Source organism: Melospiza melodia, chromosome 9, assembly GCF_035770615.1.
Source record: "Melospiza melodia melodia isolate bMelMel2 chromosome 9, bMelMel2.pri, whole genome shotgun sequence".
NCBI classification, from domain to species: Eukaryota; Metazoa; Chordata; class Aves; order Passeriformes; family Passerellidae; genus Melospiza; species Melospiza melodia.
In genome coordinates this window covers 15,948,128-15,968,608 of record NC_086202.1, presented here as the reverse complement: position 1 = coordinate 15,968,608, position 20,481 = coordinate 15,948,128, and the positions used below count along the sequence as shown (strand labels likewise).

General features: G+C 35.9%; 1 protein-coding gene across 4 annotated transcripts in view; it reads left to right on the top strand.

The window, feature by feature from the left end:
* MYOF (myoferlin) overlaps nucleotides 1-20,481 on the top strand; it is a 61,614-nt gene that overhangs the window by 34,988 nt on the left and 6,145 nt on the right. For 3 of the 4 annotated variants that reach the window (XM_063163499.1, XM_063163497.1, XM_063163500.1), the window contains 20 exons: nucleotides 568-699; nucleotides 1,946-2,109; nucleotides 3,789-3,903; nucleotides 4,023-4,128; nucleotides 4,626-4,768; nucleotides 5,069-5,242; nucleotides 6,463-6,574; nucleotides 7,825-7,902; nucleotides 9,632-9,813; nucleotides 9,907-10,065; nucleotides 10,215-10,313; nucleotides 10,613-10,774; nucleotides 11,287-11,452; nucleotides 12,055-12,131; nucleotides 15,608-15,619; nucleotides 16,435-16,533; nucleotides 17,159-17,284; nucleotides 18,516-18,671; nucleotides 18,778-18,869; nucleotides 19,819-19,989. In XM_063163499.1, the coding sequence (XP_063019569.1) occupies nucleotides 568-699; nucleotides 1,946-2,109; nucleotides 3,789-3,903; nucleotides 4,023-4,128; nucleotides 4,626-4,768; nucleotides 5,069-5,242; nucleotides 6,463-6,574; nucleotides 7,825-7,902; nucleotides 9,632-9,813; nucleotides 9,907-10,065; nucleotides 10,215-10,313; nucleotides 10,613-10,774; nucleotides 11,287-11,452; nucleotides 12,055-12,131; nucleotides 15,608-15,619; nucleotides 16,435-16,533; nucleotides 17,159-17,284; nucleotides 18,516-18,671; nucleotides 18,778-18,869; nucleotides 19,819-19,989 (2,525 nt within the window). The remainder of the gene's footprint in view (nucleotides 1-567; nucleotides 700-1,945; nucleotides 2,110-3,788; nucleotides 3,904-4,022; nucleotides 4,129-4,625; nucleotides 4,769-5,068; nucleotides 5,243-6,462; nucleotides 6,575-7,824; nucleotides 7,903-9,631; nucleotides 9,814-9,906; nucleotides 10,066-10,214; nucleotides 10,314-10,612; nucleotides 10,775-11,286; nucleotides 11,453-12,054; nucleotides 12,132-15,607; nucleotides 15,620-16,434; nucleotides 16,534-17,158; nucleotides 17,285-18,515; nucleotides 18,672-18,777; nucleotides 18,870-19,818; nucleotides 19,990-20,481) is intronic. The other variant, XM_063163498.1, reaches the window with a different exon arrangement.

Here is a 20,481-nt window from a genome sequence, read left to right as displayed (position 1 = left end):
TTACTCTTGAATGGGAATGCCTTTCTCCATCTAAGTTGATCTTGTCCTCAACTGAAATAAACTTAACCAGGAGAAAAGCAATCTGACACTAAACAAGAGCACTTACAGAGTTTGTAATTTTACTAGTAGTTATATTCATGAACACCTCAATGCAGACAAAACCTCATGGTTTTGTTCAAACCATCATTGATTCTGCTTTTACTGAACCATCCCTGCTAACCTCTGCATTTCCAGAGTCTCCCAACAAGAAACTCCAATATCAACATTGAAGTTTTAAGTTGTTGTCAACACTGAAAACTCATTGCTGAATGAAACTTGGGAGAGAATATACAGGAACAGGGATGATACTACCATTAATGTGTTTGGTTTTTACATGCCCTGGGCAGGTATAATGTAAAGAATGTTTTCCTCCTGTAGTACTTATTACTGGCTTTTGAGAAAAAGTGGTACAGGAGGAGATGAATAAATATGTATTGTTACTCATATCTCTCTGTTAATATATATTTTACTGAAAGCTGTGATACCTCCATAACAGAACAAAGAATAACATTTTTGTTTGTGTGCCAGTACCCACAGGACAAGACCAAAGATGTCAAAATGCCTGCAGAGCTACGAATTAACATTTGGCTGGGGCTCAGTGCAGTTGAAAAGAAGTTTAATAGCTTTGCAGAGGGAACATTCAGTGTTTTTGCAGAAATGGTATGTCCAGCACTGCTTTCTTACTTTAAACTTGGAGGTGAATGTTGGGAATTCAATGCAGCTGGAGCTCTTTTGAATTTCTTTGCATGCTTGACAGAAAGGGAGAGTAGTGTTTATTATAAGGAAACAAGTAGAACCCATTCAAGGCAATTAATGATCAAGTCCATTGTGCCTACCAGATGAACTTCAGCAGACCAGATTCTGAACTGGTTAGTCACTACAAATCTGGTTAACTCCAGTGATTTCAAGTATATTTATTTTAGATTTTTATCAGTGTAATTAAGATAGAGATCTAAACTATTATGTTTTGGCATGTGAATAATCCCTTTTTTTTAATTGCTTCTTCACTTCTATAAATGATACTTGCATACAAGTGGTTTTGCTTAATAATAGTTCTTTTGTAGCAGCAGAAAATTTACTGTTGCTGACAAAAAGCAATAATACAATAACATTTCGATGAGAAGAGTTAACAAATTCAGAATTCAAATACTTGAAATACTCCCACAGAAAATAATAGAGGTTTTGGATGGCAGTAGCAGGTGTGTTTTATATGCTACATCACCTAATGGTGCATATAATCCAGTAGCAGTAAGACATTTTTACAGTGATGCCACTGTTGCACCTATGCTTAAATATTTAGTAGTGCTGTACTAAGTCACTTAGAGCAATGGGTGTTCAAAGCATTATTTAAGTATACAGTTTAAGAGGTATTGAATGTCTCTTTTGTTGGTCTTCAACAATCCAACAATTTTCCAGGAATAAGGGCAGAAAACTCAAGACCATCATAAACTACAAATAATCCCAGGGCTGACATCAGAATCGTGCCCCTGGTAACTCCTATGATTAGATTTTGATTCAGTTCTACATGTTACAAAAGAAATAGGAGGAGATTTGAGATGGAAATTAATGACAAAATTATGCATTCAGGGAACAGAAGGAACTTCTTTGAATAATGTAACATAATTTTTTTTAACAGAGCTTTAATTTAGATAAATTTTTACTGTAGTTGTAGGGAGGCATTACACTGAGAAGATGGTTTACCAGGCAGCATGGAAGAAAATCAAAGAAAAAAATTGGTGTAGACATTGCAGAGTGATGTGGAAAGGGAGTACTTAATTTCAGAGGAAGTAAATTTATAGTAAAATGTTTCAGTTATAATAATTACATAAATATATAATTCTTTTTCTCCTAAAAGCTGTTTATTATTTCTAAATAATGATTGGATTTTTGCTTTCTTCCCACACAGTATGAAAATCAGGCTCTCCTTTTTGGAAAGTGGGGTACCTCAGGACTTGTTGGTCGCCACAAGTTTTCTGATGTTACAGGAAAAATCAAACTGAAAAGAGAGTACTTTCTACCCCCAAAGGGCTGGGACTGGGAAGGAGAATGGATGGTTGATCCTGAAAGAAGGTCAGATGCTTTTAATTTTATGCAGATAGAAATAAAGGCATTTGTGGCGTTGAGTAAAAGCTCCCCTGTTTTCTTGGATGAGAAAGGGATTTTAAGCTGAATGTTCCAGGGCAGCAAAAACCAGCCAATAGCCAAAGCTAGTTAATAGTGCTAGAACTAACATTACCTTTTTTAAAAAGTAAAACAAAACAGGCATCAGAAAGAAAGTATCCATTTCTAAGAACTAACTTAAGGTTTTGCAGTCCCCATGTTATGATGGCTATATTGCTCATATTTTCTATGTGTCAGTTCTTCATCTTTTAGAAAGGGATAATAGTAGTATTTCATGCCTAGGAAGCTACTAAGAGGCTTACATGTGTCTGTGTGAGATTCGCAGGTCCTGCTGTGATGATTTCAGAGCAGACTCTTGGATTGGTGGATTTTCCCTGGATGAAATTTAACCCTGGCATCCACTATAAATCTGCAGTTCATGCTGTAGCAACGCCATTACAGCATTTGCATGGGCATTCACTAACACTGTGGATGGGTTTTTTGTGCTTATTTCATTAAATGTTGAAAAGTAAGAAGAAAGGAAACAACTGTCACAGGTTATTTCTCAAACTGACTCAAGGCAGGTGTTGCTTTCAGAAGGTTGTGGTGCCATGTGGCAGCTCCTCCCCTGGCAGACCAAATTCGTGAAGTGTCAGCCCTTCCTCAGCTCCAGCAGGTTCAGTCTTGCTCTGCCAGAGGTTTTCAGCTCTGGAGTTGTGCCAGTCCAAGTGTGTTGCCACACTTCAAACCAGACTGGGAACATTATTTGTTTCATAAACAAAAAACAGCATGAGAAAGAGACTTTTCTTTCTTCCTAAAAGAAAATATTTGACCCATTTTAAATTCTTGTGTTCTGATGGTGAAAAATAAATAGAACTGTTGCTATAGAAAAACTGTGCGGGAAAAATATGTGCTATTTTAAAATTTTATCAGTTATAGGCATGAATGGATGAGGTTTTGTTTATATTAAAGAACTGTATATATTTATATTGTTTTTATTAATAAGATGCCATGAAGAAATTGCATCAAATCCTGTTGAAATACATATTTTTGCCATGCAGCTGCTTCCACTGGGAGATGATCTGTGGCTCGATTTGGCCAGCAAAGGGCAGTGTGGAACACACTTTGGTGCCTTTTAAACCACAGTGAACCACTGTGCCTGACAGCAACAGGCTGTTATCTGATTTCATGTTCTCCTATTTCTTTTACTTGCAAATTAGAAAAATATTAGCTAATTGATTGCTTGCCTTGTCAACAGCATAAATGAAAACAAAATTAAATACAGTGCCAAATTTTAGTATATACATAGATGCATGTGCTCTAGAGATGCATATAATTCATACAGAGTCCTTGTTTCCTACACTTAAATTTATGATGTTTTTCTCTTTTTCCAAGGGGATGTATTCAAAGCAGATCCTGAATAAAACAGCTGTTAAACATTCCTGCTACTCACTCATATTTATGAGTAATGTTCCTCCTAATGCTTACTATAACTGGAGTTTCTTCAGTGTTTTTTTCCAAGTTTCCTTTGAATAGCTGGACAATGCAGAATACCCCCATGTGTGCACATTCTGAACTATGTTTCTATAAGTCTTCTGTAGTGATAAAATTGGTTTTATTTATTATTGTATTTTGTTTTGGATGTGCAGTCTGTTAACTGAAGCTGATGCTGGTCATACTGAGTTTACTGATGAAGTGTATGAAAATGAGAGTCGCTATCCTGGAGGGGAATGGAAAGCATCTGAGCAGAGCTTCACAGATGTGGTGAGAGTTTAATTTTTCACTGGATAAGTAAAGATTTAAGAGAAGGACTACTATGTTTTGCTACACAGTGTATTTACCCTACTAATGCAGAAAACTGTTATATTTCCCTTACATGAAAGAATGGAGAAAAAGCCCCACCCCCACGTGAATTCACTTGTCCTTTTGGATGGGTGTGGGAAGATGATGCTTGGAAATCTGATTTAAATCGAGCAGTGGATGAACATGGTAAGATTTACTGTTTATCTGCTGATATTAGGACAGCCTGCTGTAGTTCATAATGAAGGAGGACACATGTCAAAACTGTAGCAATATTCTGAGCCTGATATTGGTTGCCCAATGGAAAAATACCAAGGAAATATTTGGATAAATTGTTTAAGGAATCAGATAATATGACATTGAGAAAGTGTTCACTGTCTGCATCTATTTCTATTTCCATTTTAATGGATTAGTAGCATTGAGAGGCTTTTAGAGAAATCAGAAGGTTGAGACCTGAAACCTCTGTAATTGCACCAAGAATATGTGGCAAGGCCAGGTTTGGATCTGTCTGATAATTTACCTGTGAGCCTTCAGCCATGGGATGAGTCACCAAGTAATGCTATGAAGTGAATCAGGAAGTCTGGGGACTAAAGGAGGTGGGGAACCAGTTTGTGTTGACCACACACCACACACAGGTGTCTTGCTTGTATTTCTGAAAATGTACCAACTCATCAATTCTGTTTTAGGGTGGGAATATGGAATTACTATTCCTCCAGACACTAAACCCAAGTCATGGGTTGCTGCAGAGAAAATGTACCACACACATCGACGACGAAGGCTGGTGCGGAAACGCAGGAGGGAGCAGTCGGAGGGAATGACAGCAGGAAGGGTAAGGAAGAGAGATCCAGGCAGGGACTGTTACACTGTAATAATGTGAGGGTTTTGGTTTGTTTGGTTTTAAATCTGCATGAGATTACTCATTACCTGAGTGAAGAAAACATGTAATACCAAGCAAAAAAAATCTACAACAACCTTTTACATTTTCATTGCATTCCCTTTCTTTATCTTTTTGTACATTGACGTTTCTAGCCGTGGTTTAGGAGGGGGTTTTTAGGCTTGCCAGAGGAAACGCTGCTTTTTTTACTACTGTTACACAACACTGTGGATAACAAGAATTTATGTCTTCAAGGGAAGGTCATCATATGAAGACCAAGAAGGATGGGAATATGCTTCCTTGATTGGCTGGAAGTTTCACTGGGAGCAGCGCAGCTCTGACACTTTCCGCCGAAGACGATGGAGACGGAAAATGGCTCCCTCAGAGACACATGGTGCTGCAGCTATCTTTAAACTTGAAGGTGCTTTGGTAAGAGACAGAATGTCAAACACATCTTTCAAAGGTCAACCTGTTACTTTGCAGTAAATAAACAAATATATTGGACATTTTAGCCCATGCATTGTTAAACTAGTGAATAACTGAGAAGATAATACAGTGTGTATTGTTTAAATTATTTAGTCAGAAAGGGATCATTAAAGTTGGGGTAGAGATTCTTGTATTTTTACTAATTTTTTATATTTTAATGACATATGCAATATTACATATCACATTATATATTATTTATATTTTATGGTTTTAATCCTACTTATTACTTTATTTTTAAATTATTTTTATTTTTGCATTATGTGAGATTTACCTCAAAAGGCCAAATTACTAGGTAAGCCTCCTGTAAGTCAAGTGAAAAGATAGCTCAGGATTTTTGTGCATGTAATTTAGATGTTTTAACATCAGCACACAAGACAACAGGCTTGGAAAAAGCTGCCCCTCATGAATATTTGGTTGTATAAACAACCAAACACAAGAAAAGATAGCAAAAAAAAAAAAAACATTAGAAAAGAAAATAGTGTGTAGGAGAAGCCAGAATTTCGTATGACGCAGATAGATGAGCAGAATGCAGTTATTCCTCAGCTTTTGAGGTTAACACAGCTTCACAAATAACCTCTATTTACCAAAATAGAAACTGTAGCAAATAATGTGAGAAGCCTCCTTTGTTTTTATAAAATATATAATAATTCTGAGTGTATAGCATTAACAAAACTTCATACTTTTTTCTTGGTTTGTTTCTCCTTTTTGCACCAAATGTTGATCGAGGATTCACTGACAGAATTTTCTTTCTCCAGTTAATTTGGTTGCTCTGAGTCCTATTTCAGTTTTGCTTACAGCTATAGTTCCTGGGCTAGTGCTGGGAGAAAGCCTTGGAGCAGTTCTCTGGCTCAGCACAGTGCAGAAGACCTGCGAGCTTTCCTCCACTAAGAGCTGATAGGTAGCTAGTAGATATCCAGAAATAAAACATTCTGGAAGTAAGATGACATGACTGCACATGACTTCTTCAGAGCTTCAATTGGCAACACAAAATGACCTCTGGACATGAGTAAACATCTTGTAAAGTACATTCACTCACAGAAGTAAATTTCTCCTTGTGCTGAAAGGGAGATGGAAGCCAATAAATTCCCTCACATGGTCCATTTCTATCAAGTTCATTCCATGTTTGTAAATACTCAATAACTTTTCTCTGTATGTAATTTCAGGGAGCAGACAATAGTGCTGATGATGAAGAAGGGAAGAGTTCAAACAAAGCCAAGGAGTCAGCTACAACAGTGTTTGGTGCCAATACACCCATGGTTTCCTGCTATTTTGACAGTAGGTTCTTTGACAATTCCTTTCTCAAAAATGTTGTCTGTTTCATTTTGGTTTCAAACAGAATCATAAATCTTTGTGGTTTACATCTAGCTTTATATGCCTTCTCTAGTAATTAGTATCAGACCCTTGATTAGATCCTATTTAAGGTATTAAAGAAAAATTACAGTTAGTCATTTCTGCTGTCACACAGATATTTTTAAAACCTGTATGGGACAGGAATTTTAATGCAAAATTTAACTTTTTTGTTGGTTCACATTACTTAACCAGCTCAGTGCAAGATTAGACAATGCCTGGCCCAGAGGAAGCAGTACCATGTAGTTGAGTTGGCAAAGTGAAAAAAACTGTAACTTTGCCAACCTGGATGGGTTTTAAATTCTTTGTAATCACTGTTATGTGAATCACAAAAGCAAAGAAGTTGAGATGGGAGCCACCAGTGCTAGTTAACAGGAATAGAGGTCAATTCTGAGACTTAACATCCTTTTTGAGGGGCTCTGACTTGTCTTTATTTGAACTCTGCAGAACTTGATCAACCTGCTGAGAATGGATGTCTAAGTCTTAAATATTTCAGAACCCGGGGAATATTGTGTTAATAATTAACAGCTGGAGGAAAATAGCACTTTTTCTTGCCAGAGGTCAGAGGTTTCAGCCCAACGATGGTGACTCAGAATTTTTCAAGGGCTGATAGGGTTACACCTGACATCTTTTAAAGAAAAGCTGTAGTAACTTAGCCCCACACGGTCCTGGGCTGGGCCACTCACATCTTCTTTTTAAGCTATTCCACCTAACATGTAGTGGTTTATTTTTTAAAATCTTTTAACCAAAGAGACAGAGTTGCAATTGGGATAACTTTCTAGGCTAGGAGCTAAAAATGTGAAAGACCCAAGATCTTGGAAGCGCTGTAGTGAATAATTAAATTAAACAAAGGTGTGCCCAGTTCTTGATTCTCTTTATGTGAACAAGACTATCAAACTGTTTCAAAGAGCAATTTTTGAATAGAAGGATTTTTTAGATGATTGTGTGGTGAAAAAAGCCCAGATAGCATTAGTGATTTTTTTTTTCATTTCTGCTTTGTGTTGGAACAAATATTCTCAGGGGCTAGCTCATTGGTATTAATACACTCATCATGTGAAAAGCAAAAATGTTATTACAGTGCTTATGTTAAAATGTGTAAGGCATTTGTACAAACTATCTTCATCACACAAAAGAAACCTCTATAATGCAGTTGAACTGGTTTTATTTATTTGATACAGGAGTATATACTTACCACCTTCGCTGTTACATCTACCAGGCAAGAAACCTCATGGCTTTAGACAAAGACAGTTTTTCAGGTATGGAAAAATCCTTCTAAAAGTGCAGAAAACCCACATTTGCCATGGAAGCTTGATTTATTTGGATGTAGAATATCTTAACTCCTTAAGGTCTGTGTGTAGGTCCCAGCTACTGAAACTATGCCATAAAGAAAGTCTCAGCTTTATTAAGTATAATCTGAATTTGGTTACTGCTGCCCCAGAGGCTGCTGCAAACAAAGTGCTCTGTATGTCCTGTGCCAGTTGCTGCCAGTGAATTGTCAGTGAGGGAAATGGATTTCAGATGAGGTCTGAATTTCTCATGACCAGGCCCTTCCTTTTGCCTTGGATTCTCCTTCTAACCAAAGCCTACATGCAGTTTTGTCCTGCAGGAGGCTTGCATAAAAGCAAGGATGAAGAAAGCTGGATGGTTTTTTCATTAGTTATGGCACCAACTGCCTCTCAGTGTTCAGTGTTTTATATTAATTCATTATGGAAATTAATTTGCAGAAAACTACACTGTGCCTTACTGATAAGCATGTCTTTTATTTGTTTATACATGTTCATTTCCAACTCTTAGGTATTCCAACTGTGCTGTGTCCATCTGGCATCTTTGTAGTCAGGCTAATACCCAGTTTTCAAGTTTTGCTAATTCAAATCAAAATTTCATTGGAAAGCCACAGAGCAAATTGAATTTAGATTCTGTAAGAACATGACTTTACACCTCCTTTAAGGAGGTTCAGCAAAAGACAAAGCTGAAATGAATTTTCTTTCTCCATTACCTTCCATTTGCATCCCTCTTTTCCCCCCTGTAATTGAGTAAATGTAATGCCTCTGTTACAGAAGGTACAGTGCTTTACAGGTTTTAGTAATATTTTCTAAAATAAGGAGGGTTCTGTATGGCTGCCTGCATGAATTTGGTCTTATTTCAACATGCAGTACTTAAAAGCAATGCAAAGAAACAATTACAAATGCCTCCAAATTGCATTTGTATCATTCAGGACAGGCACCTCAGATGCAGTCATCTAAAATTAGTTTGAAGAATTAGCCAAATTTTGTAAAACTCTGATCCTGTACCTTGGCAGAATCTATTGAAACTGACCTAAAGATAACCTTTAAAATTGCCTTTAGTCTTTAGTGATTGCAATTGGTACAGGAAACATTAATGACCATCATCAGATACCTTCTACAGAGCTCTTGATTTAAAGGCCTGCCAAATACTGGGCCTAGACCACCTGAATCATTCAGCTGTTTCACAAAAAGAGGTTGCTATAAATGAGCATGTTTGAAACCTAACCATGATCTGAGCAATACAGCCTGGGACAATTTGTTGTTTGGCAACTAGTCAGACCTAGAATTATTTCTTTCTATTATTTATGAGGCAGTATAGTTGTATATCAATGGAGAGAACAAAAAAGGGTTTCTATGGACAAGATTTAAGACAAGATTAGTATAAACAGTGTTTCATTTTACTTTTCTGGTTCTCTTTCTGCTTTGCAAGATATTTTATCATTTTCATTTATTACTCGGTTAATCAAGCCTTGTATAAAGGAAGTGATTTATTAATCAAATGGAAATTGCTCTATTAAATGTAAATTATGTATATGCTTTCATTTTTGTTTTACATAGAATCACTTATAGAACTGGTAACAACAGTAGAAAAATAACACTATATTTGATAAAAAATAAAAATGTGCTTGTGTGCCTCATGGCTTGATGTGGTTTTGTTTGTCTGTAACTCTATGCTTTCAATTTCTGTATGATATTTCAGATCCATATGCTCATGTTTCTTTCCTCCATCAAAGCAAAACAACTGAAATCATTCATTCAACTCTAAATCCTACGTGGGACCAAACTCTCATATTTAATGAAATTGAGATCTATGGGGACCCACAGTCAATAGCCCAAAACCCACCTAAGGTTGTTATTGAACTTTTTGACAGTGACCAAGTGGTAGGTGAAACCTTTTTACCCTGATTGCTTTTTTTATTTATTTATATTAGTTGTCAGTACATTAATGGTTATTTTTGCCATTTTTGTTCGCAGGGTAAAGATGAATTCCTTGGAAGAAGCGTTTGTTCCCCCATGGTCAAGTTGGCCCCAGAAGATGACATCACACCAAAACTGCTCTGGTATCCTGTAACAAATAATGGCAAAGCTTGTGGGGACATTCTTTTTGCTGCAGAACTTCTTTTGAGAGACAAGGTATATATATATTTTTTTGTATGTATAATATAATAAGACACAGCATATATTCTTACACGGTGAGACATCATGGGAAGAACTGTCTTAGTAGTTGCAGGGTATTTCAGATAAGATGGGAGAATCTAATACTTATGTGTGTGTCTTAACAGGGTGGTACCAACCTTCCAATTCTTCCATCACAAAGGGCACCAAAGCTTTACATGGTCCCTCAAGGAATCAGACCAGTAGTTCAACTCACTGCTGTTGAGGTATGGTTACTCTTAAACTAACTGAATACAAGTGCAGTCTTCTCATCCTCTAGACAGAAAGGTTTTGAATTTACTTACAGAAAACAAAAACTATTCATAGTGAGAAATACTCTTTTCTCTAAGTGTTTGTGAATATCACTGTTTTCATTCATTTTCCTAGAACTAGAACCTTGAAATATTTTGCCAGACACCTATTATTATTGAAAATATTTAATTTCTTCTTTCCTACTTTTGGAGTATTATATTAAACATATTGACATCCCTTCCCACTTATGCTCATATTGGATTTTATTTTACAGATTCTGGCCTGGGGTTTGCGAAACATGAAAAACTACCAGCTGGCACCTGTTATGTCTCCAAGTCTAATTGTGGAATGTGGGGGTGAAATGGTGGAATCTGTGGTGATCAAAAACCTCAAAAAGACACCTAATTTTCCATCTTCTGTTCTCTTCATGAAAGTTGTACGTTACAAAACCTATATGCCAGCTATCTATAGCAAAATAAGTTCCTCCATAGTTTTTAGAAGTCATGGATTTGTTCTGAGTAGGAAGGCTCACACATTCTTTTTTGATTTACCATAAGAAATTTATGAGCCTGAAAATTGTAATAAAGATCATGTAAACATGTCTGTACAGTCATGTACTGTACAGGTTGCACAATTTTATTTGCACAATCCAGTGCAGTATATATTTTTTTATTTGAAAGGGCATCAGTTTACTTATAGATGTTTAGCTACTTTTTGCTAGGATAGGTGCTGTGCAAGAGTCAAGAATATTCAAGATTTGGGACAATTATTCTTACTGAGTTTTACTGACTGATAAGATTAGAAGTTTTCATTCACCATACAACCATAGAACATAGTAGTTCAATATTAAATAAATGAAGTAACAGCCTTTAATTTAGGGGGAAAATCTTTATTCTTTCTTTTTCTTCTGTTTGCATTGTAAAAACACCTCTAACTTTCTATTTTTAGCTGTTGCCCAAAGAAGAGTTATACAGTCCATCTCTTGTTATTAAAGTAATAGACCACAGACCATTTGGACGGAAGCCCATCGTGGGACAATGCACTATTGATTTACTGGAAAGCTTTCGCTGTGACCCCTACACCACTAAACAGGACATTGCACCACAGCTGAAAGGTACAAAGCTGGAAAATGAAAAGTTCTACCTTCTTGTGAGATGCTAGAATTACCTGCCTGTTTACTCTGATGAGTTGCCATCTCATGTTGTGTACTTATGCAGAGATATTATTATCTGAAGGGAAAAACATCTGACAGAGAGTATCAATTAGTGTAACATTCTGTGAAGCATAAGAGGGCATAATGCAAACGCAAGTCCACTCTTGGACTTGTGCTCAATCCCTGATGTTCCTCTTTAGTATCAGCTTGGAAGTTAACTACCTGCAGATCACCTCAGCCCTAGTGCCAAAGAAATGATCCAGTATTCCAGCAAATATGGTCTGAATACAATGGTGACATTTCCTCTACATTTTGTCAAGTTTTACTCTTACTTTTAGTTTTAATTCTATATATTTGAGAAATGTTTGCATATCCTGCGCAAAAGTACTTTGTCTTTTTTTTTAGCAAAAAGTGGCAATTAATTGCTTTCTTTAGAGGATCAAACAAATGGCCAGTGAATTATTTTACACTTTCTCTAACTGTCTGGATTTAAATCTGATGAAACTGTTTAGTAAGATATTTTTCCTACACCATATTGCCTTAATAAAACCTTTGGCTTACAGTTAGTCTGCTCTCTGCTGCACCTCGCCAGGATACAGTAATTGATATGGAAGACACACAGCCACTGCTAACAGCTCAGGTAATCTTTGAAATTTGATGCTTAACTTTGTTCTTAAGATCTCTGATTTCTGAGGAACTATCTAGACAGCAAAATTGTCAGAAACATATGCAACCCTCTGGAAAGCCAGATGGCAGAAAGTTACTTGGTGACAGGAAAGCGAAGGAAATTTGGTCATAATTTAAACTTTGTTTTCCTATTGTGAATGCCAAACTATAGCATTTTGTCCTTGGTCAAATTCACTACTAGCTTAAGAATTAATTATCTTGTTCAATAGCTACTGAAAGTATGTACTTTTGTATGTACTATGTACTAAGAACTTTTCCTTCTATTTCTTTTTAGTATAGTTATAATGTAGTATATATATCATAAAATAATAAATCAAGCCTTCTGAACATGAGGTCAACATTCTCGCCTCTCTCTTCATCCTGAAACCCTTGTGACCACTGTCACTATAGAACATCACCCAGTTCCCACTGATGGTGGGTAGGGCAGCCTGATTTTGCAGACTGAGCAGTTCTAGATAAAGGAGTTGGAAGTAGGGGTATGCTCTGGTCCTTCAGCCCTTCACTTTATCAGTCACAGCTTGGCCTCTCTTATCTTGAAGCCATCCAAACCCAATAACACTGAAAAAAATTTTTTCTGCACTAACAGTTCTTTTCCTTCTGTTGTGCCTTGTCTCTTTACTGCTCTGATTCTTTTGGGACCACCACAATACAGTTTTACTTTCCAGGTAAAAAATAATTCTACTTACAGAGTTTTACTCTTGAGTTGAAATGTGACATTTTTAAGGAAAAAAATTTCATTCTTTTAGGACTGTAAAGTGCTTCCCTTGCCTAGAAGGTGTTTTCAAAGATTTCTGATGGCCTGTTACATTAAAAGAAGCAGAGAAATTATGCTCATTAATATATAGCAATTTTGCAGGCTCTTAATCCACAATTTTGACTTTTGAAAATGCAGAATATTTCACATTGTTACAGGAGTCCCAAAGTCAATAATACTGAATTTAAGCTTTTGGCCTCTTACTGCTATTTGATTATTTTAATGATTGCCTTGTTCTTCTTTCATCTCTTCTTCTTACTGTCATCATATTCAGACTCTAAGTAGATAGATAGACCATGATCTTGTGATTACTGTCATCATACATGTAAATTGTCATTAATATTTAATTTACAGCAGTCTCTAACCTTTATCTGAAATAGGTCTTCTCCTCTAATATAAGTAAGATATATTATTATTATTTTCTTTAAAAATTATAAGGAAAAATATTTAGGAAATAAAAGAAGATTTAGCACTTCAAAGTCACCAGTAAAATTGATTATATTTGTGTAGTTTATTTCAACTAAAAAGGGAAAATTTTAAATGCTACATAAGCAGAAACACAATTTCTTTTAGTTTGACATCACCCAAGCCAAATATAACATTAGATACAGTGAAAGCATCCATATTAGAGAAATGAAAACTCAGAACAATCTAAATTGAAATAAGTAAAACTGTGGAAAGTGTCAGTGCTATTCAGAGAACACCCTGAGGACACAAAATGCCAAAATTTCATCCATTACATTCCGATTTCCAGTGTTTAAGCAGTATGTCAGCAGCACTCAGCAAAATGGCTTCTCCAACAGCAGTGCATGTATGTACCAGAGGGATGCATGCAGGTGACCAGCACGGGCTGGGTGGGCAGCACTGCTGATCCACGGGGCCTGGAGGGGCGACTGCTCTGGGCAGCTCTGCCAGAGAGGGATTCTGGAGGAGATGATGCTCACAAGTCCTGTAAGATTAGTTATGTTAAGGTACCCTTGTTCAAAGATCTTACTATGCATACACAATATGTATGAACTACTAGAAACTTCTTTGTGTGCCAACTTAATTAAAATCTGCGTGATAAAAGCAGAAAAAATTGATGGGATTTATTTCATTATGCTATTAATAGTTAAACTTTTTTAGTAGTCTACTTCCTGGAAAATAATATTACGATTTACAAAACTCTGACTTTTCTAGGGATCCACTGCATCTCTTGGACTTTTTTTCCATAATTCCAGTTTTTTTTAAAGATAATAATTAAATGTTAATATCTTGACAACTTCATGTATAACAATCTACAGTGAAGTTATTGGGTACATTTTAAAAAGAACAGTAACATTACATTGTTTTTACCATGTGAGTATTTCACTCCAAAATCTCTAATTTATCATATGGCATTTTATTCTGTGTTTTGGCATTGTGTGAGCATGTCCTGATTACAACTTTTAGTAACAATAATATCTGAATATTGAAGACTGCTATTCACTCTGGGAATTTTTGAAGAAGATCTTAAAGTTTTGATTTATATTTCTCCTTAACTATATCTTCCCAAAACTACCAAGTGCATTATTTGAAGAGACATTTGGTGGTATATCAAGGAAAAAAAAATACCAACTCAAAACATAACCCCTGACTTAAATTCTTCCAACATTATGCTTTGATAAAAGATTCAAAGTTCTACAAAGTATATTTCATGAAAAGATTTCAAATTTGCTCTTTGAATTAAGATTGAGTAATTATGCAAGCTAACCTTTGCATTGTCAACATTACAAACCAATATTTAAACAAAGTGAAATTTAAATATAGCAAACTATTCAAAATTACCTCATGAATTCTGCCAGTAAGTTTTGCAAATCACTGATGATGTTGTTTCCACAAAAAAATTCATTCCAACTGGCTTTAGAAAATGACAATCCCATGCTAATCTGATAAGAATATGCTGTATTTATGATTTGAAGGTAGACAAGACTAGTAAAATATAATAGACCTGAACATCCCAGTTAAATAATTACTTAACAGAAATGGGAGTAAATGAATGATATACCAGAGTGATGTCCTGACCTATTGATGCATTTGGCTTGTATTCATAAAATGTTTTACATTTCTTCTGCTTTGCACAAAAATTCATTGCTAATGCTTTTAAATGAAAACAACAGGTACAATGTATAAAAAACAAGCAGAAATGACATTGCTAATCATGGCTTCCAGATGGGATGCATGATGCTTGCTCTTAGTGGACTAGTGGGTCATAATTCTGGTATCTGTGATTTAACAGGTGAAGCATTTTGGATTGTGCATATTGTTTTCACACTTATATGGATAAATCCACAGACACAATATTTTGCTTTGATTTTTGGTTATGTGAAGAACAAAGCACAGGGTAATAATGTCTTGCAATCCCGAAAACCTGCTTTATAAAATGCATGTGTATATAAATATACATGCTCCAATTCAATATCCAGAACATTCTGCTTTTCTGACAGCACAAAAAAAAAATCAAGTTAAACACATGGTGTCTAAGTATTCTTCAAAAGTATTTTGAAATTATTAATGTTTGTAACTTACTTTGCACACTTACTATATACAAACTACTAAACATTTAAAGCCTATTTAACTGTATACAATTCTACAAATCATATCCTTACCATTGCTTTTATTTTGCTCTTTTTTTATGACTTGATCCTCATGAGCAGCTCACAGAAAAGGTAATGTATACTACTTCAAAAGAATCTACACATTGCTTTCTCCAATTGAAAACCAGTATAGCAATACTCCTTACAAATTAGCATTTAAGCATGTGGATGACAACAGTAATCTCTGAAAGTGTTTGATATAAAACCTACAGTGAACTTGTTACATGGTAGATATAGGAAAAATATGCAAGACTGAAATAGAATGCCCTATATACAAAAAAAAAACCCAACAAACCCAAAACAGCCCCAACAAATACTCACCATTAATGATCTACATAATATTTAAGATTCTCTGTAAGTCTAAACAATCTTTAAAAAAAATCTGATTTACACAGTGGATGAATAATTTTCATTCTGTTCATTCATAGACAATGAATGCCATCTATTACCATTGGAAATTTGTTTTCAGAGGCAAATAATTATATTGTACAAACCCTGTGAATACAGAAAATAGCACTTTATTAACAGTGATTATCAGACTTAAATAAAAATAGAAAAAACCCACAGAAATACTGGATTAGTAGAGTGTATAGATTGCTAGTATCTAGGTGACATGAGGCTTATTGAAGTACTATTTTTAAGGGGCAAGACTCAACTACTTTTCAAATGCATTTGGTTAACAGTGAGGTAGATCTGCAACTGCCTTAATTATTATATTCCAATTTTCTTTCAGATAAATCTTTACCTAACTGTTACCTAACTGATAATAAGTTTTAGAGGATATTGTTTGCTAATATGCTGAATTGTTCATTATTTCTGCTGTACAGTATGATAGGAGAGAGGCTTTATCTCCCAATAAAAGTTTTTTTATTTGCTTTTCTTTTAAGGAGGAAGAAATTGTTGATTGGTGGAGCAAATTTTATGCTTCAATAGGAGAATATGAAAAATGTGGACAGTACATTAAAAAAGGATATGACACTTTAAAGGTAATGCTCAGGATAAAATAACATATTTCAGAGTTTATAGGCCCAAGACCTGATCAAAACTGTCCTTTTTTTATTTTTAAATGCTCTTCAAAATTTAACTATACATGATTTTCTATAAAGGTTCTTTCCTTATTCATATGATTAAATGAAGGTTTTAAGAAGATATCTTGGCTTCTCTTCTACTTACCTACACTTATTAAGAGATGTATTAATAATTTAATCTTGCCTTCAGTCCAAGGGAATTTTACTCTTGACATCTTTGGGCACCAGGCAGATCCTAAATAAACATGCAGATTAAGAAAGTATGAGCACAGAGAATCAGTACTTTTACTGTTTGTTGGCTAAAATTTGAAGTGAGACTACTTTCATTTCTTGTCTAATACAGCTAACAAAAAAGTAAAAACCTTATGACATGCTACTTACTCTGGTTTTAACCAAGCCTAAATGAAGCTTTGTCACACCTTCTCCAAAACATTGCATTTGCTCCCACTTTGATATAAAAATAATTCCAAAAGCTTTGGTTCCCTAAAATATTCCATCAAACATAAAATACTTTGCAGTGCCATTATGGTGGAGCTGATATACATATCATAATTTCTAAACTTTTCTTTTTTCTGTTTTTAAGGTGTATGACTGTGAATTGGAAAAAGTACCTGAATTCAATAACTTAACAGACTTCTGTGATACATTTAAACTATACAGAGGGAAATCTGAGGAGAGTGATGATCCATCAGTGGTTGGGGAATTCAAGGTACATTTCAAATGATGGGCAACAAACAAATGTTAGCTGCATTCTTTTGTATGTTAGTGATTATTTAAGTAGATCTACATGCAAGAATTTCAGCCTAAATACAGATGTGTACATTAGTAGGGGCAACAGATACTGGTAACTACTTAGCTACAGACCCATCTTTTTCAAGGAAAGTACAGCTACACATTGCTCACACTAGATGTGCTTCATGTTAATTGAAAATAAATATAATTCCTCCTAATGTAACCTTCCCCAGTAACCATGGGACAAAACCTTCCCAGATAACCTCTCAAACAGGACTTAAATTCCAAAAAGCACGTTTTTAGAATGATTTTGGAAAAGGTATTTTGTACTGTTTCTGTGACTTTTATAGATTAAAATAATGCTAATGTAGATCACTTGGAGTGTTGTATCCAGTTCTGGGCCCCTCACTTTAGGAGGGATATTGAGTTTCTTGAGCGTGTCCAGAGGAGGGCAACGAGACTAGTAAGGGGCTTGGAGCACAAGCCATACGAAGAGCAACTGAGGGAGCTGGGGTTGTTCAGCCTGGAGAAAAGGAGACTCAGGGGCGACCTCATCGCTCTCTACAACTTCCTGAAGGGTGGCTGTAGTGAGCTGGGGGTCGGCCTCTTTCTCTGGGCAACAACAGACAGAACAAGAGGACACAGTCTCAAGCTGCGTCAAGCGAGATGTAAGTTAGAATTAAGAAGGAAATATTTCACAGAAAGAGTGGTCAGATACTGGAATCATTTACCCAGTGAGGTGGTGGAGTCATCATCCCTTGAAGAATTCAAAAAAAGACTGGATGTGGCACTTGCTGCCATGATCTAGTTGAACAGTTAGAACATCGGCTGGACTTGATGATCTTATAGGTCTCTTCCAGCCTTGAACTTCTGTGATTCTGTGATAAAACCAACCAACCAATCAAAACATCTCCAAACCTTAAATGATGTTTTTGGAGAGAGAAACAAAGTATTTGTTACATATTCTTAGCTGGAGCAAAACTCAGCAATTGTGTTGACATCAAAACAGCTGAATTGAGTTAAACTGGCAAAGGATATAACCTTGTCTTTTAAGTGTTATCATCCAAAACCCACAAAAATAAAACAAAGACTTCTAGGTCACTGTGGATCAGGCTATATATATGAGACAGGGTGTGTGTGTGTAGGCTAAACAAGAGAAAGCAGGCTGAGCAGAGTGCCTGCTCTCCAGCCCTCACGCTGTTTTCCAGGGCTCCTTCAAGATCTACGCGCTGCCCGCCGACCCCGCGCTGGCGGCCCCGCCGCGGCAGTTCCGGGAGCTGCCGGACAGCGGCCCCCAGGAGTGCATCGTGCGCATCTACATCGTGCGGGCGCTGCAGCTCCAGCCGCAGGACAACAACGGGCTGGTGAGCTCCCTGCCCCGCCGGCCGGCCCGCTGCGCTGCTGCGCTTTAAAGCGAGTTAGTCTGGAAAACTGGCCCTTAACCATGTTCTGTTTTCTTATTTTAAATAGTGTGATCCTTATATAAAAATAACTCTAAGTAAAAAGGTAATTGAAGACAGAGATCATTACGTGCCTAATACCCTCAACCCAATCTTTGGCAGGTAACAAACTTTTTTGTATTCTCAATTTACTGTATTTTAAAATGTTTTCCTATTTTTTTTTAAGGTAAACCATTACTTGAAATATTCAGTGCTCTGTTCATAGTTATATACTGACAGTTAATTGTGAGTAAAATTGCATAAGATGTTTTCCTTTGAAATCATTGGGAAACACAGATGTTTGGCTAATCCGTAGATTTTGTCATGTGGGTAAATTGCACAAAGTAAAACAATGTATATATCTTAAACCAGCCTGTGTTAGGCATATAAGAATAACAAAATATGCTTATGGAACATGGAAAAAGTTTTAATTCTGAAAACTAGATGGATCTTACAAGTAATCAGCTTAGCATGCATTCCCAGTACACTGGTGTTAGTGACACCATTGAAATATATGACTAAAAAATACTAGCTAGGAATGAAAAGTTACAGCATCTGCATAGTTACTATGGAAATTCTAGGTCTGGTTTAGAGTGGGAGGAGGATTTTGATAACTTAGAAGTTAGGAGGACTAGAGAGGAAGACTAGAAGGGTTATAAAGGGTTTGAAAAGCATAATTTGCAATGATGTACTACAGGTTTTCAATTGTTCAGATTATGCAAAGAAATAGACAGCAAAGAGACTTGATTACAGACACAAAGTAACTTCCTTCCTCACTCCCAATTCAAGCTGATGCACAGAAAACATCTAATTAATACATTGTGCAGAAAGGAAGGAGGTAATATCCAGAGGAGTAAAAATGAAATTATTTATTAGTGCAAATAGAAATTGGAGCATGAAAGATAACTGTTGCTAGATTTATCAGCACTGGAAGCACCCTTTTAATACCTTCCAAAGGCTATTGCTCAAAAATAAACTAGTAAGTGCTTTTTTCAATTTGTATTTTTAAGTTTAAAAATAAGAAGCATTTCTCAAAAGAACAATAGCCTTAATGGGCAATTTTTATGTTTAGAATGTATGAACTCAGCTGCTTCTTGCCTCAAGAAAAGGATCTGAAAATTTCAGTCTATGATTATGATGCATTGACTCGTGATGAAAAAGTGGGCGAAACCATAATTGATCTGGAAAACAGATTCCTTTCTCGTTATGGGTCTCACTGTGGCATCCCCCAGCAGTACTGGATGTAAGTAAATTTTGTCTGTTGAAAATTTTAGTCTGTAAGACCTAGTACCCAATCTCAAAAAAACCCCCTTAATTCTATGGTTAAAAACAATGCTGTGGCTTCTCAAGGGCATTTGTTGTGCTTGGTTTATCATCTAAATTCCAAGTGAAACTGTAAATCTTCAGAACAGCCTTCACTGAAAACCATGGCATCAAATATCTCGACATTTTCTTAATCCAGTAATGTATGTTATTTCTGTCCAGAGAATTCACACTTAACAGAATTTTCTGACCTACTGTTGCAATTAAATATGAAAACATCTGAGAGTTTGAATCATTTTGATACTTAGAGAAAAAACACTGTCTTGGAAGGTAATTGAGCTGATACAAAATTATGTCACTGTATCAAACTCCAGAGCCCTCAATCTAGGCAGTTCAAGTGCTGCTCTTTCTTAATAAATACATTTTACATGATATGTAAATGCCATGAATGGTGAATAATTATAGGATATGT